Source organism: Suricata suricatta, chromosome 8, assembly GCF_006229205.1.
Source record: "Suricata suricatta isolate VVHF042 chromosome 8, meerkat_22Aug2017_6uvM2_HiC, whole genome shotgun sequence".
Taxonomy (NCBI): Eukaryota; Metazoa; Chordata; class Mammalia; order Carnivora; family Herpestidae; genus Suricata; species Suricata suricatta.
In genome coordinates this window covers 52,420,458-52,447,357 of record NC_043707.1, presented here as the reverse complement: position 1 = coordinate 52,447,357, position 26,900 = coordinate 52,420,458, and the positions used below count along the sequence as shown (strand labels likewise).

Sequence of the window (26,900 nt, the reverse complement as noted above, 5' to 3'; positions counted from 1 at the left end):
TTTTTTTTATCTTAAAAGCATATTCAATGAACAAGACAGCAAACCAAACCACAGTAATGTAAAAATAAGTGTTTATTTTGTGTACACCATAGTTCTTAGACCCTGTGAACATTCAACATTATTCCATTTAAAAACTGCTTTTAAAAAGCTATCTGCCCTACTGATTTTCCTAAAGGCCTGTTACTATAATCCTTGATTTTAATGATAAATATGAGCTGGACATTAACAAGCCTATTTCTCCAAGTTATAAACTGGCCTTGATCTGTTCAGTTTGCTTTAATGTCTTTCCTAAATTGCTCTCATTCAACAGCAGTAGTATGTCGCTCTGCTAGCTGTCAAAGTGGACTGCATCCCCAAATGGTTATCTGTAATGAAAAAATACAAAGATGGAATTTTACTTAATTTTTTACAGATTCCTTTTTGGACTGACAAAACCAGGAGTTCAAACAGCATGAACTCCACTCGCATTGGTACAGACTGTAACCATTCACAGCACTTCAGAGTCCGATCACAGCTCAGAGGACACCTAACCACCTGGGCGCATAGTCACCAACTAGCCTGACCAGGTCTGGCCCTCAAAGAGGCTCTTTTAATTTTTTTAAAAAATGTTTACTTTTGAGAGCAGAGCGCGAGCACGCGTGCATGAGCAGGGAAGGGGCAGAGTGAGAGGAAGACACAGACTCCAAAACAGGCGTCATGCTCTGAGCCCTCAGCAGAGCCCGACGCAGAGCTTGAACTCACAAAACATGAGATCGTGACCTGAGCTGAAGTCAAATGCTTAACCGAGTCACCCGGGCACCCGGAGAGGCTTTTATATGTATCAATGTTTACAAATCTGCTCCAAACTCCAGGCATCCTTGCCTTAGTTCATATAGTACATATCTACGTTATAAACTTTTACACAAAATCCTGTTGCATTTTTGGGGGGAAAATTACTTTTTTGATGAAATACTAAAGATGTCTGCAATATTAAACTGGAAAATATTAACATTAAATTTTACATCCTCTTGCTGAGGTAATTTTTAAAAATCTTCATTGACAATCGCATTTTAAAATATTTAACCATGGGGCGCCTGGGTGGCTCAGTCGGGTAAGCCTCCGGCTTCGGCTCAGGTCAGATCTCACGTTCGTGGGTTCGAGCACCGCGTCAGGCTCTGTGCTGACAGCTCAGAGCCTGGAGCCTGCTTCGGATTCTGTGTCTCCTTCTCTCTCTGCCCCTCCCCCTCTCATGCTCTATCAAAAATAAAACATTAAAAAAAAATCTTGAAAAAATATTTAACCAAGGATGTAGAGAGATTATGCTGTTAAGCAAAATAATGTACTCGACCAATATTTAAAGTACATATTTGGTGGGGATAGAATAGAGCTATTCTCAAAGTGTACGGACTATGTAAAACCGAGATTACCAACGTAAGCTGTGCTGAATTCTCCCGGCAATCTTCAGCTCTGTCTTAACTGAGGGGAAAGTAAGAGAGTTGGCCAGGAAGCCGGCCCAGTCATCGCTGGAAGAGTTGAGAGACAGAGACGGGATGGGGATGGCAGAGCCATGGTGGGCTGGGCCAGCCAAGAGAGAGACAAACGGACACAACGCTCCGTGGCTGCGTTAAGATGACAAAGTACATGAAGAGAGAAAACTTGACAACAGTGGACTTGCCTTAAAAACTGTTTCTGAGTACTGCCACTCGCAGAAAGTACCGAATCCAATGCACAACTGACAAATTAACTATGGTAGGTGTTCTCGGACTTCCCGCAAGGGAACACGCGTATTGGCTAGTTGGTTCCTATCTATGCCCGGGAACCATCAACTTCTTTTTCACTCTCCCCTGATTCAAACTGACCTCTTTATTCAAAATCAGTGCCATTTGCCATCTGTTCATCTATGAGATTCTCTTCTAAAATTAACACTTTAAAACTTTATGGGAGGTATCAATATGAAAATGAAATTAAACTGACAAAAGATTAAAAACTAAACAAACATGCGTATTCATTCATTCTGACAGTCAGTAAAAATATTAATGTAGAAGTTGGCACCTGTATAGTGTCAGAATATGTGGAGAGAACAGCCCATGACTGTGAAGAGTATACTTTACAAAACCCAAAGACCACCTCAGAGCTGTAGTCTGAGTCTGTGTTCCTCTAGCCACGTGGGCCACCATCCAGATCCTTTCCACAGCTGGCGGGGCCGGATGCACCGCCTTCCTCTGGGCTGCCTCTGGCTTCGGTCCTGAGCTGGCCCTCTTCCTCTCCAGATGCACCTTCCACCTTCTCTGAGGTCTCTGGGCCAGACACGGGCTCAGTGGACTGGCTGATTTCAGTGCTGCCTTCTGGCGGGGTGCCTCCTCTTGGGATTCCACCAATCTCTTTGGGCTTTGCAGCCAAAAGAGGTAATTTATGCTGTAGAGAAATACATTTTAATTGTTTTATTAATGTGATGTGAAGGCTCAGGAATCAAACATGTTTAACAAGTTCCATGCAAATGGGTTGTATCAAACTCAGGACTCTTTCAACTCCCAGTTCCAGTGCTGTACTGTGAGGGTGCAGATGCTGCTAAGCCCCCAGAACCGCACCCGGAGGCATGGGGCACCCCTGAGGGTCCGGCAGGCGGTCTGCAGCCCGGACTCAGGAGCGGTCAAGAGGACTGGTAAACACTGCTAACCCCTCTTGCCGGGTGAGAATAATTCCTTTGAATTATTTATTAAGTCTGTTTGAGTTCTATCTGTTGGGGACACAGCAGGAACAAACCTGACAAAACCCATGCCCTCACTGGAACTTCTGATGAGCTTGGGGAAAGAAGTGACAAATTAAAGTCCCACACTGGGTTTAAGTCAGGTGATCTGGGAGTAAATCCCTGAAGAAATGAACCATGTGAAAATACCGGAACAGCATTCTAGACAGGGTGACGGCAAGTCTAAGGTTCTAAGTTCACAGAATAGTGAGGAGGCTCCTGTGGCTGAAGGAAAGCAAGCTCAGCAGGAGAGCAGGAGGCGGGGGGATCCGTGGGGGGGGGGACTCTGGGCAGATCAGGGGAGCCCCGCGTCACCATGATAACCAGCTCTCCCTTCAAGTGAGCTGGGACTTCACGTGAGGATTTGGGATGAACGGTACATTACCATTACCGATTAAAGCCGAAAGGCACATCTGAACATTTTCTAGATGTATGCAGGTACGTTTCTTCTTATAAGAAACTCCCTGGAAGGGATTCTATAATGTCCTAGATTCTACTGCGCTCACAGCTATTTCTCAAAGGTTACAGATGCAACTTGAACTTTGCAGATGACAGTATCAATTCCTTTCTCAAAGAGGAATGGAAATGTCCCTTTAAATGGCCCATAATGTAAACCCCTCCCAACATTCTGCAGGTAGAAAGTAGAGTCTAGCCAGCCAATGATACAAAGACTTGGGAAAGTGTGGTGCGACCCCGCCCCGCCCACTCTTCCACCAGCTGAGCCTTTAGGGCCCTCCTGCGGGTTCCCCAGGGTTCCGAAACTTTGGTGAGGACGCCTCTTTGAGCTCTTTAAAGGTTGACATTTTAGTCATGCTTCCTTGGCCTCCTAATGAAATTTCATATGAACTACCACCTGTTCTAACTACCGTTAAATAGTATTTTACATAAAAATGAAATCTTGCTTTATTTCTTCTGAGAAGGCCAAAGTTTTGACTAGAAAGGAGGAGAGAGTAAACAATTATATCAAAAACGATATAATTAACTGTGAAAGGTAAGAGAGGAAAAAATGCTGAGCCAGAAGCTCTGTAGGAAGCCCTCAGGCTGCGCACAAGGGACCGCAAAACGAACAGTTGCTGACTTACACTGGGCACCGCCTTGGGACGCTCTCCCGCCTCTGCGTCTGGTAAGTCACAGGCCCGGAGCACTTCGGGGCTCTTGTTGCCACTCTTAAGTCTCAAGTCAACATCTCTCTCTCTCAAAACATCTCTTCTACCCTCATATGTTTTGTCATAAGGGCCTTGCTCAATGGGGCCGATCGGGCCTCTATAATAGAAATCTGCATCACCTGCTCCACCATGGGGTCTATAACCAACTTCCTTCTGCCGTCCTCTGTCACCTGGCTCAAGAGCCCGGGGTGGCTCTCTCTCGGGACCACCTATTTGTCTCAGCACATTAACTGATTTTCCAGCACCGTAACAGAAACCCTAGAAGGGAAAGATATACATAGTCCTGAGTATTTAATGGCTGACTCACAATGAAATTATTCAGGATGCTAACAAAATTATCTTACTTGACTTGTGGCATTTAGAGACATAAACGTATTTATTTCACGATTGTTTCATTAGAGATCTCTTCTTTAGATTAATACTAGGCCAGAACAGCCAATAAAATGTGAGAAATCATGAAGCGTTACGTAGACATTTCAATCAGCGGAACACATTCTGACTGAACTGTAACAAGGGCGGTTTGGCGAAAGTCTAGAAACTTACACGGGAAGGGACTACCGGTAACTGCTCACCGGTTGTCTCTTTCCACACCCACCGTATAAGGTAATTGCTAAAAATCAGAGTTGCACATCATGATGTACACATCCTCAGGTAGGGTAACTTTTCAACAGGCTTTGAGTCCCATTTTATAAAAGCCAGGCAGCATTTCTCAATGTGTGGCCCAGACACCCCTAGGGGGATCCCTGAGACAGTTTCAGGGACTCTGTGAGGTCAGACTTTTTTCTACTCCAAAGACCTTAGTCTTCCTCACTCTTCCCTTCTAAGTGTGGAACCTTCTGGGGCTGGACTGACTTCCTCAGTCTGATGGCTCGTGGACTATGTGCTCGTGGAACCTCTCTCTATGCTTCCATCACTCCTACCCACACAGCCATTCTGTCTCTCACTTTCAGTACAATATTCAATAAACTGGGCAAGACACTCGGTACTTTACTATAAAAGGGGCTTTGTGTTAGATGATTTTGCCCAACCGCAGGTTAACCCAAGCTTCTGGTCACGTGTAAGGTGGGCTAAGCTACGATGCCCCGTAGGCTGGGTGTCATAAATGCACTACTGACATACGATATTTTCAACTTACAGTGGGTTTATCGGGACGTAACCCCATTATCAGTCAAGGGAAATCTGCACTACTACACAACTAACGTCACCTAACAAAATCATACCCCCTAAACCTGACTCCTAAAATCACAAGCCCAAAAAACCAAAAACAAAACAGGAACAATTTCAAAGTGAATGAGGCATGTAAATTTTGTGTCCTTAGGGAAGATAATCCTTTTTAATTTAATCATTAAAACTGGAGGTACTGTCTGATAATTGCTCATGTGTTGTGTATATTCACACCCATCACAGAAAGTAAAGGCTGAAAATTATTTAAAGTTGTAACCTTTACATAGCTTAATTTCTTGACAGATGCAAACGTGGCTGTTCCATGGCACATCTGAGTTCTTTGTATTTCGCTTTAAGTGACAACTGCTTTCTTAGGGTAAGAGCTGACAATCAACGAGAAGAAGGCTGAAGTGGCCATGGATGAATGACGAAGAACGTTCCTACGTAATAAATGTCTGTTCCCGGATCCCCAGTGTTTCTCGGTACACCCCTTCTTCTACCTCCCTGCCTGATTCCGTTAAAGCCAACGCTCTTCCCTTCTCAGTGCTGCAAAACTCAGACCGAAACAAGGCCCCCTTTCTCAAAGAGGGCTCAAACCACTGATTTCATGTATATTAATTCACCAAGTTAACAAATTTAAAAGCGTGCCATTATTCAAGTCTCTGCCATGACACCCACAATCACACTTGTTTCCTTGCTTCTCCACGTAAGCAAGGAATATACACGTAAGTACAAATGCATCTGTATCACTTTAAAATCATCTCTTCATACCATTCAGCATAATTTAGCCTGATTTACAACAGCAAAAAAGTCTGTGACTTTAGAATAGCCTTTTTCCTGCAAGTCCTGTCAACAGTCGTGCACTGTACTCACCAGGACAGCCAGTGCCATCATTATCAGCACCGGAATGTGAAGCAATATTGGAATCTCCTTCATGAGCGCCCTAATAAATTCACCGATCCCTTCTCCAATGTGTTTCAATGGCTCCGTGACAAAGTTGGTGAACGTAACTGCCATTGCCTAACAAAGAGACGTAACAGCAACTTAATTTTTCCCTCAAATGGTTGAACGCACAGAACAAGCGAAAGTTCACCTGCACTGGGATGAAATTATGTTCATAAATTCAAATGCTTTTTAATGTGAAAATCATTTGTAATGGAAGTATTTTTTCTAGAGCAAAGCTTTATCATTAGCAAACTGACTGTAAAAATACTTTTAATATATACAAGAGATTTTGACTTTGTATAAGAAATTTTGACAAAATGTATTCTTTACCTTTGTCGGTGGAACCAACCAAATAGGGTTGACTAACAAGAGTTCATAGTATTTTTGGCACGGGTCATCCTGATAGGTCACTGAACTTCTAAACACTTCTATTTAGAGAAACAGGCAAAACACGGAGTCATTTTTAAAAAGTTGCATTTCATTCCCAAATAAGACAACACTTTAGTTTTGTCTCTGTCCCTGCCACCAACCAATTTCAACTGCTGTACAAATAGACTCCCTGTAATACTGACTGAAAAATTTTTCACCTGTGTCCAAAATGTTTATTTAAAAAAATCCCTTCAAATTATACAAGTCTTATGCAGATAAAACATTTTATGAAAATTTCTAAACAGTAAATATTAAAAACTATTCTTCACACATACAAATGGATCCAAGTAAAACTGGGGAAATCAGAGATCGCTGGATGATGTGAAGCTACCATCCTGGCAGCCAAGAAGCAAGACCGCATTGGTTTAGTTCCCAGAACTTTTGAAGAAACACTAATTTGGACACCCTGTTCTGTACAATCCGCTGAGATTCTACTCTGGGTCAGTTATGGACGTGCATTTATGAAGTGCCTTTGAACACTAAACCATTCCTACTGCTAGATATACAGAACTAAAAGACAGTCAACATGAGTGACAATGTTTATAAAGTCTGTGAGCTAAGAAATAATTTTCCTCTTAGTTAAAAAATGTATAGTAAAGTTACAGGATAAGGTTTCATAAGTCATTATCAGGAGATTAAGTCTAAGATGGGTATTAATTTATATAAACACTAATTCACTTCTTTAATAAACATGCTGGACCCTCCTCCGAAGGACTAGAACGACATGCGCACAGGCTCCATTGCGGTCCAATGGAGGGGACACTGGGGCCGGCAAAGACGGGCCCCACACCTTCTCTGTGATGTTACATGAGCACAGGAGTCACCGTCTGAAACCTGACTCTTCTTGCATGTTCTTCTGATACTGAAGATTCAGTCATGGGAAGCCTCCTTCTGGCATTTTACCATTTCTCTGTAATTACTAATAGTTCTCTCCTCAAAAATTCTATTCAAAATAAGGCCCAGGAAACCAACACCTTACCCCAGAGACTTCCGATCCAGTCCACCTTCTCGGCACACACGTTGTTAAACGGCTCCATCTTGGCCACCTCGGCCTGACGCTGTGCGAAGGCCAGCTGGCAACACAAGAGAGCCGTGAGCGCTGCCGCTGTGAGCTGACGTCTATGTGTCCAAACCCTACTTCAGAGCGGGTCTTTACCAGACACCAGGCTGCTCACATTGTTTGATACAAAAAAATGCCTATTATTTCAAAATAGTAGCTCTTTTCACCTCATGGCAAAGCAGTCTTTTTTTTTCTTAATTAAAAAAAAAAATTTTTAACATTTATTTATCCTTCAGAGAGAGAGAGAAAGAGCACAAGCAGGGGAGGGGCAGAGAGAGGGAGAGACAGAATCGGAAGCAGGCTCCAGGCTCCGAGCTGTCAGCACAGAGCTGGAAGCGGGCCTCTCACAAACTGTGAGATGGTGACCTGAACCGAGATGGACGCTTAACCGACTGAGCCACCCAGGTGCCCCCAAAGCACAGTTTAAGACAAGTGAGGATAAAGGATTACAGCTGCCTTATTTATAAGTCCTTTTTTTTATAAAAACATTTTTTTAATATCTTTATTTTTTGAGAGACAGCATGAGCAGGGGAGGGTCAGAGAGAGAGGGAGACACAGAACCGGAAGCAGGCTCCGTGCTCTATCAGCACAGAGCCTGACGTGGGGCTTGAACCCACGAACTGTGAGATCATGACCTGAGCCGAAGCCGGATGCTTAACTGACTGAGCCACCCAGGCGCCCCTAAATACTTTTGACAAGAAAGGAAAACCTTTGTGCTGAAAAAATTATTTTAAAAAATTAGTTCAAATATAATTCACAGCACATCCCAAAATACACTTACATATGTTAAATGACTACTCATTTTTTTTTCCAGTTCACAATAAAACATTTTGCTCTGGATGATTTTTGGCACAAATGGTCTATATAAAGACAATATCTTTTATATATCAAGCCGTAGGGGAAATCACAGAGAATATTCAACCAAACTTGCTTCCTTTAATCTGTAAAGAATTAGTTCTAGAAGCTACAGGACTTAGAGCAAAAAGTTAAGGATGTATCACAATGATTTAAATCAAATAAATGCAGGGGCGCTTGGATGGCTCAGTCGGTTAAGCGTCCGGCTTCAGCTCAGGTCATGATCTCATGGTTCGTGGGTTCAAGCCCCGCATCGGGCTCTGTGCTGACCGTTAGCTCAGAGCATGGAGACTGCTTCAGATTCTGTGTCTCCCTCTCTCCCCGACCCTCCTCTGCTCGTGCTGCCTCTCTTTGTCTCTCAAAAATAAATTTAAAAAATTAAATCAGGTAAGTGCACTGAAAATATGTTGCTACCTGACTCACCCTGCTAGAAAGATCTAAAACTGCCCTTCAATGGTCATGCTATTTTGCCAGGAAGAGTAGTGCTTCACTTGACTGTCTATATTCAGTATAATCCCAATTTTTAAAGAACTGAAACTTTTAATTTTTTTTTATGATTTATTATTGAAAGAGAGAGACAGAGACAAGTTGGGGAGGGGCAGAGAGAGAGGCAGACACAATCCAAAACAGGATCCAGGCTCTGAGCTGTCAGCACAGAACCCTATGTGGGGCTCAAACCCACGAACCATAAGATCTGGTCTGATCTGAGCCAAAGTCAGACACTCAACTGACTGTGCCACCCAGGCACCCCGAAAGAATTGAAATTTAGAAAAAAGACTGGAAAGAAATACCTCAAAATGTTGCCAGCGATTATCTCTAGGTGATAAAATTATAGGTAATTAAAAAAATGAAAGTTCTCTATCTTTTCTAAATTGTCTACCATCAACATACCACTTTCACATTCAGAAAATAACAACTTTTAAAAAATAATCTTTCAGTATCTTTTCTGCCAAAGAATGAAAGGACAAACCCCTAAATTACCTACATTAAGTCTTTAAAAATGTATCTACCTAGCTTTATTCTGATTTAGCCGCCCAGTTGCTACCTGTCAGAAACTGGGCTGTGAGGATGAGGACCACACCGACTGGTCAAGGGCCCAAACCAGCAGGTGCACGTGTGCAGCGGCTGTTCCCTCCCCACCCCCACCTCCAACCACTGCCTCCAGCTCTCAGGAAGGTTGCGTATCAGCTCTCCATGTGCCGCGGCCTTCTTTTATTACGAAGTGACATTTGAAAATTTAAAAACCTCCCACCTATTTAATACCTTATATAAATACATCCAATTCCAGCCCAAGCTGACGAGAAAACTGATGAATAAAACACGTCTCAACTGGGTGTACCAATGCACGCACGTCCACAGCTCAGTAGCCACCAGTGCCACAATGCAGAGCAGACACAGAAGCACCTCAAAAACAGGAAGAAGGGAAAGCAGAGTTACTGCCACGCCATCCTCCCCACCAGAAGATGGGAGGCGTCAACCAAAACCAACGAACCGGACTCAGAGGCCAGCCCGGGCGCTTCTCTGCGGCACGCTCGCCGGCACAGCAGTGTCTCCGCGCTCCGAACAGAATGACGGTGGAGGTTTTAAGGGATTTTTACAAGACAAGCTGTTACGTACGTCCCCTCCCGCCACCTTACCATCAACACGTTGTACGGATCCACTCCAAAGAAGTCTTCAAATCGCCACTTCCAGGTTTCAAAATCATGAAACTTAAAATTAATTAAAATATCACTTAGTGCATCATCCAAGGCTCCTGGCTTCCAATCCTCTCCACTGAGAAACTTCTGTATTTCTAGCAAGGTTTGTCTTTTTAGGATAATCTCAGCATCATAATGCATATCATCTTTGTTTTCTTCGGGCTGAATTACATTTGCCAAAAACACAATAGAAGAGAGAAACATTTTAAGACAAAAGCCAGTCTGGAAGTACACAGTATGTGGTTCTTATTTCACATGTATAAGAGTAATATATCCACCTATTTTTCTCACATAAAAACGAGAGATTTTGTTCTATAAAGTCACCCAGGACACTAGTCAACAAATGTGGAACCGTGGCTCGTACAGGTCTACATGGTCAGGTTCCAAACAACACACTTTCATCAGCCTGTGAACACATAGCCCTTTAATGTGTTTCTATTTAAAGACAGATACCTTATTTAATGTTGTTGATTAACAAAGAACTCACAGCAACAGCACTGTAACTCATGCCCAAACGAAGCTTATCTCACATGCGTGTTTTTCTCTGTAAGGCACATCCCAGCCATCTTGTGCTCAGAGGCACTGGACAGCAGTGCTATTGGGAGTTTTGTTTTCTTTTGTTTTTTTGAGAATGCATGAGTAGGGGAGAGGAGCAAAGAGAGAAAAATCTAAGAGCTAGATCCCACAACCATGAGATCATGACCTAAACTAGCATCAAGAATTATAGGGGCGCCTGGGTGGCTCAGTTGGTTAAGCATCCGACTTCGGCTCAGGTCATGATCTCACGATTTGTCGGTTCGAGCCCCGCGTCAGGCTCTGTGCTGACAGCTAGATCAGAGCCTGGGGCCTGCTTTGGATGCTGTGCCTCCCTCTCTCTCTGACCCTCCCCTGCTCACACTGTGTCTCTCTGTCTCTCAAAAGTAAATAAAAAACATAAAAAAAAAAAAGATTTAGAAACTAAACCAAGTGAGCAACCCAGGTGCCCCTACTCATGGACATTATTTAAAAAAAATTTTTTTTAAACATTTATTTATTGTTGAAAGACAAAGACAGAATGCGAGCAGGGGAGGAGCAGAGAGAGAGGGAGACACAGAATCAGAGGCAGGCTCCAGGCTCTGGGCTGTCAGCACAAAGCCTGATGCGGGGCTTACACCTATGAACCGTGAGATCCTGACCTGAGCCAAAATCAGACGCTTAACTGACTGAGCCAGCCAGGTGCCCCTCTTGGGTGTAAACTTTTTAAATAGCCAAATAACAACATCAACAAAACTGTGAAATATGTAGCACTAAAAGAAAGCACGAAAAAGTAACTGTTTATAGACTGAGAACTGAAACAGGAAGACAGAACATGGCGTTGCGCAGCCTCAGTGGGGAACGTGCACACCAGGCGACTCAACTGCTGTGCTGCTCTATGCATCAGTGCAGACAACAGCTCTGCGAGGACGCACTCTGGCTTACAAAGAAAGTTCAGTGTGGGGGCCTCTGGGTGGCTCAGCCAGTTAAGCAGCCGACTTCAGCTCAGCTCATGATCTCACAGTTTGTGAGTTCGAGCCCTGTGTCAGGCTCTGTGCTGACAGCTCAGAGCCTGGAGCCTGCTTCGGATTCTGTGTCTTCCTCTCTCTGACCCTCCCCTGCTCATGCTATCTCTGTCTCTCAAAAAATAAATAAACGTTAAAACATTAAAAAAAAAAAGTTCAGCGTACACGCAATTTCACAACTATGGAATCCACAAATAACGAACATCAGCCGTTTACTTTAGGATTCATTTATGACTTTCCATTTGCTGACTGAACTTTCAAAGAGCCTAAAATATGCAGTAATACAAAAGAGAAAAAGAATTTCAAAAAGCAGCAAAATTGGAGTTTCTATGAACATAGATATTTATAACTATTTTTGTTAGCATGAATTCAGGTTAGCAAAATCATTACAAACATTTTACTTTCATTAACCAGCTAACAAATATTCTTTTTTTCTTTTCTAAGAATACAGATACCTGTATAAAAAGATACACAAAATTAGAAGAAAAGTGTCATGTAAAATCACAAGTCGTCACTGAGTGTACAATAGCAGTCATTGATTACTATTTTTAAAAAAAGCACTAAATTAAATATTTCCACTGTAGGTGTTTTCTGCCTTCATCGGTGTCCTGACCCCAATACACTTGTAAGACCTGAATTAAATGGTGCATGTAAGAGAGAGCATCTGCTTTTTTACTTCCGAAATAAGATGGGATTATTAAATATTCATCTAACATTCCTTTCCTCTTAAAACTTTTCTTGATGTTTAGGGGCACCTGGGTGGCTCAGTTGGTTAAGTGTCTGACTTCAGTTCAGGTCATGATCTCACGGTTTGTGGGTTTGAGCCCTGGGTCAGGCTCCGTGCTGACCATTCAGAGCCTGGAGCCTATTTCAGATTCTGTGCCTCCCTCTCTCTCTGCCCCTCCCCCGCTCACACTTGGTCTCACTCAAAAATGAAAAAACGTTAAAAAAAAAAAAGCACTTCTCTTGATGTTTTGACTCCCCAGAGTGAAAAAAAACTCTAAAAGCTGGAATCCTAACATTAATTATGAACACTATGCACATGGCAATTGCATAAAGTAGTACTTGACACAGTAAAAAGCTTTGGTGATGGGGGGGCACTTACAAAGCATGTTGGGGCCCAGTAGGCAAAAATTAACCCTCAAACAACATCTGGCCTCCTGGACGCACATGTGGCTTCTATTCATCCTGTCTGTGATTTTCTCATTGCTTTGTAAAGAGACATATACTTTTAGGCTTTGAATCAACTAGGTTTGGTCAGTGGCGCCAGCCCTCCCCTTACTTTGCTTTCTAGCTCTTTGTCTGCTGTTGGGAGTAAACTGCAGACCTCTGCCAAAAGATTTGCCTATTAAAGGATAAGCACCCTAGGGCGCCTGGGTGGCTCAGTCGGTTAAGCCTCCAACTTTGGCTCAGGTCAGATCTCACGTTCGTGGGTTCAAGCCCCGTGTCGGGCTCTGTGCTGACAGCTCAGAGCCTGGAGCCTGCCTCCAGTTCTGTGTCTCCTTCTCTCTCTGCGCCTCCCCCTCTCATGCTCTCTCTCTGTATCAAAAATAAATAAAACATTTTAAAAAAATTAAAAAAAAAAAAAAGGATAAGCATCCTGCCCATGCATAACTGATGAAGGGCCTTAAGGAATGTAAACTTCCTCATAGAATTCTTCAGGCTCATCTTCCACTTGGAGCCAGACCATTATTAGGGAATCCCTCCCTTGTAATGACTTGATTGTTCTTTTATTTACTACTGTCCTGATAAAAATGACCTTTTCTGGAGCACGTCTTTACTTCAAAAATCTTGAACTATGTAACCATTAAAGAAATGATGTAATCACCCATGGTATATAAGACCCTGGCCATCTAAGTAAATCGTGGCTTTACCAACCACCATCCACGTTGTCGGTCTTGTCTGTCTTGTCTGTCTTGTCCGTCTTCTTTTCTAGAGATATTGCGCCGACACCAACCCCCTACTCGGGACCTTTCAACCGGGGTGCGTGGGCTGGTCCCCCGCAAAACATTGTTCTCTTTCTCAACACAGAATCTCACATCATAAGAATGAGAAAGTGTGTAAGTGGTAGAAAACAAGAGCCAGCATAGAACTTCCTCACCAAGCCATGAATGTATTACATTTACAACTGTTTAGTAAAATTCAAACAGCAAATTTAAAGCACCTCCCCCCATGTGAAATTAATAAATCATGAAAAGATCCGCCACACTGATGAGTATCACATCAATACTCACAAGTCCGAGCTTTCTGGCTTCAATCAAAATTTTATTTAAGTATCTCCTAAAAACAGGATTGCTTTGACTTTCATAGTCTTCTTGCTTTTTCTTTTCACACTCACTGATCTGTAATCACAGAATAAATTCAACAGTAGTTAGCATCAAAGTTTAATGTAAAGGTCAAGTTTCTAGCCTAGAGATCAAGGTAGCAGCTTGCTATCATCAACTATGTGAAAATGTAGAACTTCCTACTTTCTGTGGGTTCTCTTTGCAAAGGGCAGGAAGGCAACAAATGAGCAACAGCATGTTTAGCACTTAGCTCTGACTGGCAATTTTAAAGCTAAAAATCAGGAAGCAAGGAGGCAGACATGTGGATGAGCAGAACATCCAGGACCATCTGCCTCTTCCCAATTCCAAAGTAATGACTCGATGAACAAAGGAACAAAAGAAGAAAGGAAGGGAAGAAAGAACAGAGAGACAGAAAGAGAAACACAAGAGGAAGCCAGAAGTTGAAATGAAGGGCCCAGTAAGGAGTTTCTCGAATGTGGGTATTACTTTTGACCTTTTATCAATTTTTCCTGTAAATGACGGACCATCCCCAACTCTGTGGGCTGCCTCAGGCGGGTAGGAACATGGCTGCTCCGGTGTCCTACACACGGCAACCCCTTAGCATATAATTCATCGTTTCCTCTGAGCTCAGCTCCATAAACACCACAGCGGTCAAGTCGCTGACTGAGGGCCATACCCGTCTTACAGACACCAGAACCTGTGATAAGCAACTTTTATGCTCTGAGTGTGGACCATGAGTTGAGTTAGCATGGAAATGGGCTTCAGATGATAAACACAATAACCGAGCATTACACACAGAATTTGGATAGGACACTTGAGAAGTCATGTGGCAGTAAATTTCTCTTTAAGAGAATGTGTTTCTTTCTTTCTTTCTTTTTTTGAGACAGAAAGTGAGCATGTGCATGAGCGGGGGAGGGGCAGAGGGAGAGAGAATCCCAAGCAGGCTCCGTGCTGTCAGCACAGAGCCCAACTTGAGGCTCCAACCCACTGAGCCACCCAGGCACCCAAAAGAGAATGTTTTCCTTTTTTTTTTTTAATATTTTTTAACATTTATTTTTCAGAGAGAGAGAGCAGGAAAGGGCCAGAAAGAGGATCCAAAGCAGGTTCTGCACAGTGAATGCAGCGCCTAACACAGGGCCTGAACTCATGAACCGTGAGATCATGACCTGAGCCCCTTATCTGACTTGGCCACGAAACTGACTGAGCCACCCAAGTGCCCCAAAGGGAATGTATTTTAAAACAAGAACTCAAGACTCCATTTTGCCAATCATATTTTTACAGGGTTGAGCCCATGCTGCAAAGAATGGAATGAAAAATTTCTGTGAAAAGGCATTTCTGCATTTCCTAGTGTGCAGCCAAACAAACTCACGATACTACAAAACACAGTTAAACTGAGGCACATTTAAAAAAAATTTTTTTTTATGTCTTTATTTTGAGAGAGAGAGACAGAGAGTGAGCAGGGGAGGGGCAGAGAGAGGGAGACACAGAATCTGAAGCAGGCTCCAAGCCCCGAGCTATCAGCACAGAGCCCGACGCAGGGCTCGAACCCATGGACTATGAGATCATGACCTGAGCTGAAGTCAGAAGCCTAAGTGGCTGAGTCACCCAGGCGCCCCAAATGGAGGCAACTTTTATCCAAGCACCACTCTGCTGGCACCAGGTGAGCGGCACTCACAGCCGGCAGGCGCCACAGCAGTGCTTGCCGATCTGGAATCCTGACCTCCGAGTCTCTGGTCACAGTTCTCCCAGTCTCTCAAACTGGAAACCTCCCTCCTTCACTCCATCCCTCTCCCTTCTCCCTCGGCTACCCAATGTTGCCTATTCCACCTAGAAGTCCAACGTTTCCCTCTTCAACCCTTGTCACGGCCTCAGTTGGAGCGCTCAGCACTGCTGGACCCTCGCCATCCCTCTCCTTCTGAGGCCTCTTCACGGGGACACCGACTCATGGTCTCCACAGCCAAGAGGCTGGTTCCCAGCCCAAACACACATTCAAACCCCGTAATGGTCGTGACTTATTTCCTTTCTCGTCATCTCTACTTCAGCTCGCAAATAAAAGGACTGAACAAATGAAGAATAGCTCCCACACACTAAGTTATAATAATCCCTTATATTTGCAAGAGCAATTCTTAACGCTCATCAGGTGGTCATAGGCCCATTTCTTCTTGGGCTACATCTGTCACGAGCCTACTAAGACCAAGAACTGTGACAGGTGACAGAGAATCAAAAATGACTAAAATAGGGGCACCTGGCTGGCTCAGTCGGTAGCGCATGCGACTCTTGATCTCAGGGTTAAGTTCAAGCTCCATGTTGGGTGTACAGATTACTTAAAAATAAATAATAATAAAAAGTACAATCTTAAAAAAATAAAACATATTCTTTATCCCAAGAAATGCTCAGTCAACGTGGTGAAATAAATGTTACTACAGGAAAATAAAAGTACTCTTTAAAAAAAAGGTCAGAGTAACTAAAGAAAAAAATTGTATGTAAATTGTACAATACATACATAGAAACATATATAATGTTAGCAAAGACAGGAAACAGAGCAATTTAACATACTGTAAATATAAAATTCATGAATTAAAAAAAATTCTAACCTTATGAGTTAAAGAATCAAGCCTGTTATAACATTCCGACAATTCATCAGCACAGGACAAGTCAGGACTGACTTCTTTTTTCTCCTCACCATATTTCACCTAAAGCAAAATAGAGATTTTCTTTTATAGTTCAGTTGTAAAACCTATAGTTAAGACTGAAATTCGACTTCATTTTATGACTTTGTCCTATTCTTCAACTGTACTGAACAATCAAAAAAGAGTCTCAAATTTCTGTACTAGGAACTAAAATCAAATCCGTTGCTGCTCAACGGGCTTTATGTTCCAATTGAAAACAGAAATAACCAGGTGGGGTTGAAATTATCTTGGATCAAGAAGGCCAGGGAGGTCACATGGCCCCAGGCTCGCACAGCTCTGTGAAAAACGGCACAGAGGAGGACTATTTCCAGAATAGAACCCGGAAGGTCTTACACACACACACACACACACACACACACACACACACACACGCTTTTTTTTTTTAAATACCTGAGATTTTCTCATTGTTCCTGAAGCAGCATCATAGTTCAGCATGTCTGTGGGGTCAATCCAGTCATCATCATAAGCATAACCAGTTATAAGCCACAGACATTCACAAAGGAGCACAGAATACAGCATCCTGCATGAGGGCTAAAAAAAAAATTAACAGATATAATGAAATAGAATTATTTTGAGAAGACATGATTTTGTAATAAAGGCTATCTACTTACTTCTAGGGCAAAGATAATGCTTTCTCAATAATAACTGAAATAAAAATACTCAGTAAAATGTATTCACACATAAAAACATACACACATATTTTTGCCAAGACAAAAAGAAAATAAGAATTTTTCATATAATTCAGAATTCCATCCCTAGGTTTATATCCAAGGAATGAAAATACCTAGCCACACAAAAACCTGCACAGAAATGTTTATAACCACATTATTCACAACAGCCAGAAAGTAGAAACAATTCAAATGTCTATCAACTGATGGATGACTGAAGTGTGGGCTGCCCACACCAAAGAGTCTGATTAGGCCGTGGGAAGGAATAAAATACTGATACATGCTGCAACCTGGATGAACCTCGAAAAGGGGAAAGAAGCCAGTCACCAAGGACCATATTATGATTCCATTTATGTGAAATGTCCAGAACAGGCCAATCTACAGAGACAGAAAGTAGACTGGTAAGTGCTCAGGGCTGAGGATTTAACGAAGGGTTGGTAGTTAAATGGTAGAGGGCTTCTTTTTGTGGTGATGAACAATGATCGAAAACTCACTGTGGTAACTGTTGCACGTTATCTGTGAACATATTAAGCACCACCGAGTCATGCTCTTTAATCGGGAGAATTGTAAAATACGTGAATCATTTATCAGTGAACTGCTTTAAAATAAACAGGTATTTAATCAAATCCTTTCCCCACAATTGTTTTAACACATGGAAAATTAGAAAAGTATAAAATTAGGATTCAAATGAGGTGACTGAATCTCCAAACCATTCAGAGAAAATAACTTGCTTCCTCAGCCTCTGCAGAAACACTGTCAAATCATTTCTTTAAGTGTATTTATTTTGAGAGAGGGAGGGTGTGGGAGGACCAGAGAAAGAGAGAAAGAGAGAGAGAGAGAGAGAGAGAGAGAGAGAGAGAGAGAATCCCAAGCAGGCTCCACATTGACAGCACGGAACCTGATGTGGGGCTCAAACCCACAAACCTTGAGATCATGACCTGAGCCAAAATCAAGAGTCAGATGCTTAACCGACCGAGCCACCCAGGCGCCCCAAATCATGTCCATACTTAATACCTCTTCTATTCAACACTGTCCAATACAGTAAGCAACCAAGCACATGTGGCTATTTAAATTAAATTTAATTAATTACAAATTCAGTTACTCATTCACACTAGCGACATTTCAAGTGTTCACACGCCCACATGTGGCTAGTGGCTGCCATACTGGACAGTACAGACAGATAACAATCCACCACGGCAGAAAGTTCTGCTGGACATCCTATCTTATTCCTACTATGAACAAAAATCAAATAAGAGAATTCTAAGATGAGAACGCCCTGAGTTTATAGACTACCTATAAAAATAAAGGCGCTCCAGGCTAAATGAAACACTCCTCCTTGGTGCTCCCTGAGTGCTCTGTTTATTCTTCTAGCACAACACACAATGAAATCAGCCACTTCCTGGCCAGTCTCTTCTGCTGGCACAGGGGCTGCCCAGCTTGGCTGTGTGTTTAAAATCACCTGACAAGCTTCTAATTCTGACCACATCTCAGGCCAATTAAATCAGATCTCTAAGAGTGGGACCCAGGCACTGGAATTCTAAAGTGCCCTCAGGTGGTTCCGATATGCAGCCAGGGTGGGAAAGCGCTGTGCTGTAAAGTGAACTTTTCCAGGGGAAGGGAATATCTTACTCTAATTGGAATTCACCTTCCAGACGGCTCTCCATCTTGTCCCCTCCACATCTCCAAGCCCAATGCCTGAGAGATGGCGCATGAGAGATACTCAATAAACGTTAAGCTGCAAATGGTCAAAGCCATACAGGGATTCACAAGGTTTTAGAGGTTCAAAGGATGAAGAAAGCACATCTGACTGGGAGACACGGGCACGATTTCATGGAGGAATGGGTGTGGGAAACAGACCGGGAAGTGTGGGTAACACGCTAAGAGTGAGAGGTAAGGGAGGCAGAGGAGCAAAGTGAACTTTCGAAACCATCAATTCGAGGATGGCCATGGTGGGAGAGGGACCAGGAGCTGGTGGGTGGTGATGTGGTGGTGACAATGCTGATGTGAAGGTTATGGTCAACCTTATCAGCCAACAGTAGCTTTCAGTGTAGCTTTCAATGGGAGCTACATTTGGGGAAGATGAAAGTAGCACTAAGTGTACTGAATGAGGGAAAAACTGGATTCAGAGAGTCCTCACAGGAGGCTGAAATAGCAAAAAGATGCTGAATCACATTCTGAAGATTAGCTATACAGGCCTCAGACACGGAACACAGGTTAAGAGGAAAGATGGCAAGCACGGCCAAGGTTTCAAGGCCGACCAACTACAAACACGTGGTATCATTAACTTCAAAAAGAAATTCAGAATAAGAACATGGTTTTGGCGGGAAGTTTGGCATTCATGTGTACACCATCTCCTAAATACCTACTGGATACTGGGCACTGTCTTATGTGACAGGGACACCAAGACACTAGACCAGTCATGATTTGTTAAGAAGCTACATAGAGGGAGGACATGGGGATGGGGCCAGGATGGGGCAATAACCTAGCCAAAAAGTAAATATAATTTCAGGTAGTGATATGTGCTGTGAAAAAAATAAAGCAAGACAATGGTATGAATGGGTTAGGAAATGTTGAGTATTTTAGGGAAGGCCTCTGGGGGGATTAAAGATACCTACAAATTCTGTCAAGTCCCCAGCAAGAGACGGAGTTTATTTTCCTTCCTCCTGAATCTGGGCTAACCCGTGACCACTGTCAACCAAGAAGAGAGGAAGAACTGGTACACAAGTGTTTATTTCGAGTTTAGAACTGTAATTTGGGGAGCAGCCCAAATTGTGGCCCCACTGCAGGGAAAAACATTAGGGGTTTTCATAAGAAAAAGGAGGAAACGTAAGATACTTTACATCAGTTGTTTCCCAAAAATTATAATTGGGGGATATTATTACAATTTATAATTCATTGGTTTCCTAGGTATATTATATTAGCTGCCAGCAAAGTCCCTTTTGCAGAGCGATCAGTTTTTGTAAAAAACACAGATACAGCAGTCAGGTGCTCAGTCATATGCCCTTGCCCAGTTCAACAGCGGGATGCAATTCCTGTTTCAGAAACAGAACGAATGGGGCACCAGGGTGGTTCTCGCTTGGTGGAGCATCTGACTCTCTTGAGTTCAGCTCTGGTCATGATCCCAGACTTGAGCCCCACATAGAGCCTGCTTAAGATTCTATCCCCTCCCGTCCCTCCCTCCCACTTGCATTCTCTCTCTAAAAAATAAAAAGTTTTTAAAACAGGATGAAGTTTCAGTCACAAAATGGAGTCTCTTATGCACAAATGTTTTACACAGGTTCACAATATTTAGCCAAAATACTGTGGTAGAAGTGATGCTGTGCTGGTTCCAGGCCGGGCCCGACCTCTGAGGCCCAGCTGCTTCTCCATCAGCGCTTTGGAACACCTGCCCTGGCCCCCAGCTGCCATGCTGTGAGAAGACCTAGCCACATGGAGAGGCCAGGTGCAGGGCCGCAAGAGGCTGCCAGCCGGGAGCCAATGTCAAAGCCACCCCGGTAAATGAGCCATCTTGGTGGTTCCAGTCCAATCCCGTGGAAACGGACCTGTGACCCAGCCAACTTCATATGGAATAAAAGAACTACACAGAGGAGTCAAGCCCCATGAACCCACAGAATCATGAGAAATTATAAAATGTTTAAATGCTTCTAAACTTGGAGGTGGCTTGTTACACAGCAGTAGATAACCACAAGGACATTTAAGCAGAAAAATGGTAAGAAGCTAACCTGAGGAAGACTTGGGAAAAGAACATCTAGAGACTGGGCATAGCAAGCAAAAGATGAGAGTGGGGAGAAACTCTGAAGCACTCAAAGAATAGCAGGCAGGTCAGGATGGCAGAGGACCCCATGCTCCAAAGTGCTCCATCGACTCCTACTTCGGCCACGATGAAGGAACAGGGGCCAAATGTTCTCTCCTGCCTGAAAAACCACCACCTCTCAACAAAATCTATGAGACAACAGTTTTCAAGACACTGGATACTAGGTGAGCAAGAATGACTGTCTTTGAAAAATGGGAAACAGGGGCGCCCGGGTGGCTCGGTCAGTTAAGCGCCCAACTTTGGCTCAGGTCATGTCCTTACATGAGTTGAGCCTCGTGTCGGGCTCTGTGCTCACAGCTGGGAGCCTGGAGCCTGCTTTGGATTCTGTGTCTCCCTCTCTCTGCCCCTCCTCTGCTCACACTCTTTCTCGAAAATAAAAAAAAAAAAAAACATTAAAAAAATTTTTAATTAAAAAAAAAGAAAGAAAAATGGGAAATAAACACAGACAGCCCTTCCACTGCCCCAGCTTAGTGTCTTAACAGTTTCCAGGCCATGAGCACAGGGAGGGGGAACTTAGGCAGAGCCCAGAAAGCTGAGAAAATGGAGCTGAGTATCTGGGGGGACCAAAGCAGAGAAAGCTGCAGAGACAGAACCCCAGGATCTGCAGAGGGTCCCTGCCATATAATAAAGGATATCTGGTCTTTGACCATGTTCCTCCAAATGCCCTAGAAATTTCCTGAGGGACTGAGTGACGGCAGAGTCTTCTGTGATGAGGTGCTAATGAAGTGACTCTGCTGGGCCCCAAGTATCTTCAGGGTGGAGGATGGTCATCAGAAAGACCAAGCACAGGATTAGAGGGTTGGAACTTTCATCCATCCAACCTCAGGGGAGGAAAGGAAAGTGGAAATTGAGTTCAATCATGTGGCCAATGACTTAATCAATCATGTTCCACCTGGGGCTCTACACTAACAATGCAGAGACTGCTTGGGATTCTCCCCCCCCCCCCCCACCAAACTTTAAACAAACATGAGTAAAAAATTTAGAACACACACTCATAATTGAGAAAATAAAACCAAAGTTAGTTCTTTGAAATGACTAAACAAGTTTGATATACCTATAGTAAGATTAATGAAGGAAAAGAGAAATGCACCCCCACCTCCACCACATCAAGAATGAAACAGGATAAACTTATTCCTAATTAAAACATTAGCAAACCAGGAATAAAAGAAAACTTCCAGATAGAGTACTACAGGCAAACACTATCCTTGATGAAAAATACTGAATTCTTTCCCTCTGAGATTAAGGAGATAAGGGAAAGGCTCTGGAGGGTTTCTGGGATATTGACAGGGTTCTAGTTCTTGTTTGTTTGGTTGTTTTTTTTTTTAACATTTATTCATTTTTGAGAGATGGAGAGAGACAGAGCATGAGTAATGGAGGGAGACACAGAATCCAAGGCAGGCTCCAGGCTCTGAGCTGTCAGCAAAGAGCCTGATGCGGGGCTCGAACTCATAAACCACGAGATCATGACCTGAGCTGAAGTCGGACACTTAGCCACCCGGGTGCCCCATTGCTTATTTATTTTTGAGAGAGAGAGAGAGAGAGAGGGAGAGGGAGGGAGGGAGGGAGGGAGGGAGACAGACAGACAGACAGAGTTTTAGCAGAGGAGGGGCAGAGAGAGAGAGACACAGAATCCAAAGCAGGCTCCACGCTCTGAGCTGTCAGCACAGAGCCTGATGCGGGGCTCGAAACCACAAACTGGGAGATCGTGACCTGAGCCAAAGTCAGACGCTCAACCAAATGAGCCACCCAGGCACCCTGACAAGTTCTATTTTGTAATCTAGAAAGTAGTCACATAGGTGTATGCTTTTTAATAATTTACTAAGAAGAACATTAATATTTACACACTTTTCTGTATATATATTTCAGATTTTACAAAAGCCTTTTTTTAAATGGGAAAGACAGATACCATGATGGTCTTAACAGTTTATCTCTAAAATTCATATGCTGAAGTCCTATGCCCCAGTTCCGCAGAATATGACTGTATTTGGAGATAGGTCTCTAAAGAGGCAATTAAATTATGATGAGGTCATTGGCATGGGCCTAATCCAGTATGACTGGTGCCCTGATAAGGAAATTTAGACGCAGGTCAGAGGGAAGATGATGGGAGGAAGAGGAAAAAGGCGGCCATCCCAGGCCTAGAGAGGCCTCAGAAACCAACTGTGCAGACAACTTGATCTTGGATTTCTAGCCTGCAGAGTTATGAGAACATAAACTTCTGTTACTTAAGCCACCAATCTGTGGTATTTTGTTATGGTGGCCATTGCAAACACACACAGATTTCTTCAGACATAAAGACTGAGAAAGTCTCCATCCCACACTCTTGATAATGTTAAAGAAGTTTGACCTCCATAAGAAAAGGTGTGAATAAAAGAAACCATGATGAGCAAAGGAACTGGTCCTATATACTGATAAATCAAGTAAACCACTGATGATAAAAACACCACCACAATACCCACAACTTTTTTTTTTTAACCCACAACTTTTTATGTTTAAAAATGTAAAACTGGGGAGTCTAAGTGGCTCAGTCAGGTAAGTGTCTGACTCTTGATTTCAGCTCAGGTCATGATCTCACAGTTCATGGAATCAAGCCCAGCCTCAGGCTCTCTGCCGGCAGCACAGAACCTGCTTAGGATTCTCTCTCCCTCCCTGTCTGCCCCTCCCCCTCTTGCTTGCTCTCATTCTCTGCAGAATAATGTAAATGTTAAAAAAAAAATGTAATACTAAGTAACAGTGAGAAAGGTATCCTAGGATCCCTGCCATGCTCTAGAGACTATTAGAAATACTGGATGACTGTAGGGGGGCCTGGGTGGCTCAGTTGGTTAAGCATCCAACTTTAGCTCAGGTCATGATTTCACAGTTCATGGGTTCGAGCCTCGCATCAGTCTCTGTCCTGATAGCTCTGAGCCTGGCGCCTGCTTCGGATTTTGTGTCTCCCTATCTCTATGCCCCTTTCCTGCTCATGCTGTGTCTCTCTCTCTCAAAAATAAATAAAACATTAAAAAAATTAAAAAACCAATACTGGATGACTGTATACTTTATTGGGGTGGAAAAAAGTTAAACTAAGGAATAAAGTCTTGAGAAGACCCAAACACAAGAGATGACAGTTAAGACTAATGAGTGCAGCAGAAGAGAAGCAAAACAAATGCAATGTGTAGAAACTGAGAGGGGCTTAATTTGGAAGTGGCATTAGTCAACTGTATTAAACACTTCAAAAAAGCTGAGAAAAATAAAGTCTGGGGGGTGGGGAACACAGGATTGCTTAATTAGTTGGCCATCTGTAAAATGACTTCCACAAACTGATAGGGAAAAACCTAATTCTAAGGAGTGAAGAACTAAGTAGGTGACAAAGGACGTCTCTAAATGGAACAGAAGCTCTGAGAAGATGGCAGTGTCTAAAATCAAGGCTATAGAAAAGCCTTTTCTTTTTTTAATTTTTTTTTTTTTTTTTTGAAGAAGAGAGAGCAGGAGTATAAGTGGGTGAGGGGCAGAGAGAGAATCCCAAGCAGGCTTAGCACGGAGCCTACTGCAGGGCTCAAACTTACAAGCCATGAGGTTGTGACCTGAGCTAAAATCAAGATTTTGATGCTTAACTGAGCCACCCAGGCACCCCAGAAAAGGCTTTTCTCATAGGCAACAAGATTTTACACTCCTTCATGAATAGAAATGAATAAGGAGGAATGAAAATAAAGATTCTAAAGCAAAAAGAAGAGAAGCTGACAGAGATCACATTAGTGCATGTATCAAGAAGATGGTGAAATGATCTAGTAGGAAATCGGGAATGTAACTGTGTGAGGAATCTGGGGTGCAGGAATGGGGATCTGGGAAAACAGCTCTATAAGGAGCATTATTCAAAGGGAGAGGAATCAAAAAACCTTTCAAGCAGGCAAGCAGGGGCACCTGGGTGGCTCAGTTAAGCATCCAAGTAACTTCAGCTCAGGTCGTGATCTCACGGTTCGTGAGTTCAAGCCCCACATCAGGCTCTGTGCTCTCAGTACAGAGATTTCTTCGGATCCTCTAACTCCCTCCCTCTCTCTTTCAAAAATAAACATTTTTTTAAAAAAGTTGCTTCTTAAAAAAAAAAAAAAGAAACCCACAACCTTTCAAGCAGTAGAGTTTTGATTACGACCCCTACAAAGTCATGCCATTAGCAACTATGCTACTTTCTCCAATAATGATCAGCAGATCCAGAACTTTAACTGGGACTAGAAATTAGAAATGAAAAATGATGCAAGACCAGGAGTTGAGGTAGAAGAGCGGAACCAGCTGCAAGTTCAAGTCCTGCCAAATCCTTGTGGTCACTGACTGACAGCTGGAATTCCTCAAGCATTTCTTATAGCTGATCTCACACTTTCTCCGAACAAAGCTGCATGTAAACCTGCTGGGAATCTTTTAAAAACAGCTTCTGATTGAATACATCTGAGATGGGCCTGAGATTCTGCCTTTCCAACAGCTCTTAATGGCAGGGACTTTGGCTCACAGATCACACTCTAAGCAACAAAGTATTACGGAAAAGTAACCATCCTGTGTTGGTTTAGTTTAATGAGGGGCACCAGTGATTCTACTACTTGACAGTGACTAACAAGCTCTCTCCTCTAGTTTTTTTTAATAGCTTTTTCTCATCTGCTTCAGGCTTTGACACATATCAAAATTCATACACACACACACACACACACAAAACTCTTACTATCTTACTACATGCCAAACACTGTTACATACAGTCATTCATTTAATCCTCACAAAAACTCTTGGAAGTAGTACTGTCATCTTCATTTTGCAGCTGAGGATAATAAGTAACTTGCATGGAGAGCTACCAAGAAAGATCTCCAAGCAAAGTTCCAGCTACCGAGTGGGAATCAGCACAGAAGAAAAGTATCTGATTTCGATGGATTAACACGTGTATGAGAAAGACAAGACTAGCTTGAGTCAAATTCTGTTTTAACCTAGAAGTTGCAGGGCCCAAAAGTCAGGAGTTCGCAATTTAGTCTGTGTGCCTATGGCTCTCAAACTTGAGAATGTGCGTCTGTAACAACCCGCCAGGTGACGATGATGACGACACTCCTCTGGGGACCACACTCTCCTAACCACTGCCATGGAGACAATATGAATTGTTCTTCACCACCCACTCACACATATGTAACTCTAACTCCTTATTTTCAAATCAGATTTAGATGTGAAAAAATTAACTACAACCAAATCCGAGCTATTCCGCTGGCGGTGTTGATCCTATGCTGGGTAAAGTTTCCAGAGACAACCGAAGCCCACGAAATTCTGCGTTCGCTCGAGTCTGGCTTTGCACTCGCTGCCCGTTTCCCTAGGCCCTTCTTTGAACCGTGTAACTCCACAGCAGCAGGACGCTGCTCCGGAAGAAAAGGCGGCGGGTCCTCGCCCATGCTGGCACCGCAGCCCCGGAGAGCGCGGCCACCGCCCCCGGTAGCGCCCGCCGCCCCCCCCAACCCTCCGGGTCCGAACCCGTAATCCGCCCCCCGCGCAGACACCCGACCGGGCCGACTCACGGCCGGGCCGCCAGCCTGCGTCTAGGGAAGAAAGGCACCTACCCGGCTGGCTGGAAAAGATGGCGAGCCGCCTGCCGGAGCCGTGCAAACGCTTCAGCGGGCGACGGGCCTCTTGCGCGGCCTCATCGACTTACTCGGCGGGCAGCTGTGTGTCCTTCCCGGGCGCGTGGCTGATTGGCCCGCCGGAGGGAGGGGCGGAGTCTAGCTCTGTCCGCTGACTTTAGGCTAGGGATTTTTCAGTTTGATCAGCTTGCTGAACTGTCTGCAAGTGAAACCTTACAAGGAAGCCAAGTATATACGAATACCAAGCGTGTTTTCTTGGTACTGATGTGCTTTGTAAGTCCGAATGTG

At 43.5% G+C, this 26,900-nt stretch overlaps 1 protein-coding gene across 2 annotated transcripts; it reads right to left on the bottom strand.

Moving 5' to 3' along the window:
- Positions 1-54: 54 nt before the first annotated feature.
- On the bottom strand, positions 55-26,681 carry CLCC1 (chloride channel CLIC like 1). 2 transcript variants are annotated; one of them, XR_003911563.1, is made up of 12 exons: positions 26,592-26,681; positions 16,945-17,085; positions 16,459-16,557; positions 13,814-13,921; positions 9,982-10,203; positions 9,608-9,748; positions 7,409-7,502; positions 6,331-6,428; positions 5,929-6,075; positions 3,808-4,149; positions 2,032-2,394; positions 55-365 (listed from the first exon to the last, which is right to left on the bottom strand). XR_003911563.1 is itself a non-coding variant. In XM_029946337.1 (12 exons), the coding sequence occupies exons 2-11, from the start codon at positions 17,071-17,073 to the stop codon at positions 2,137-2,139; spliced, it is 1,638 nt and encodes a 545-aa protein (XP_029802197.1). In that variant the 5' UTR covers positions 17,074-17,085; positions 26,592-26,681; the 3' UTR covers positions 55-365; positions 2,107-2,136. The 2 variants fall into 2 exon arrangements, 1 of the variants encoding a protein (XP_029802197.1); XM_029946337.1 differs by having other exon boundaries at positions 2,107-2,394.
- Positions 26,682-26,900: the final 219 nt, after the last annotated feature.

Bases quoted from the DNA above. Each gene is read 5' to 3' on its own strand.
- CLCC1 (XM_029946337.1), bottom strand. From the start codon at position 17,073: ATGCTGTATTCTGTGCTCCTTTGTGAATGTCTGTGGCTTATAACTGGT. The intron at 16,558-16,944 runs GTATTTAAAAAA...ATTTTGCTTTAG, and splicing joins GAACAATGAGAAAATCTCAG to GTGAAATATGGTGAGGAGAA. The intron at 9,749-9,981 runs GTAAGGTGGCGG...CCTGTTTTTGAG, and splicing joins ATCCGTACAACGTGTTGATG to GTGCTTCTGTGTCTGCTCTG.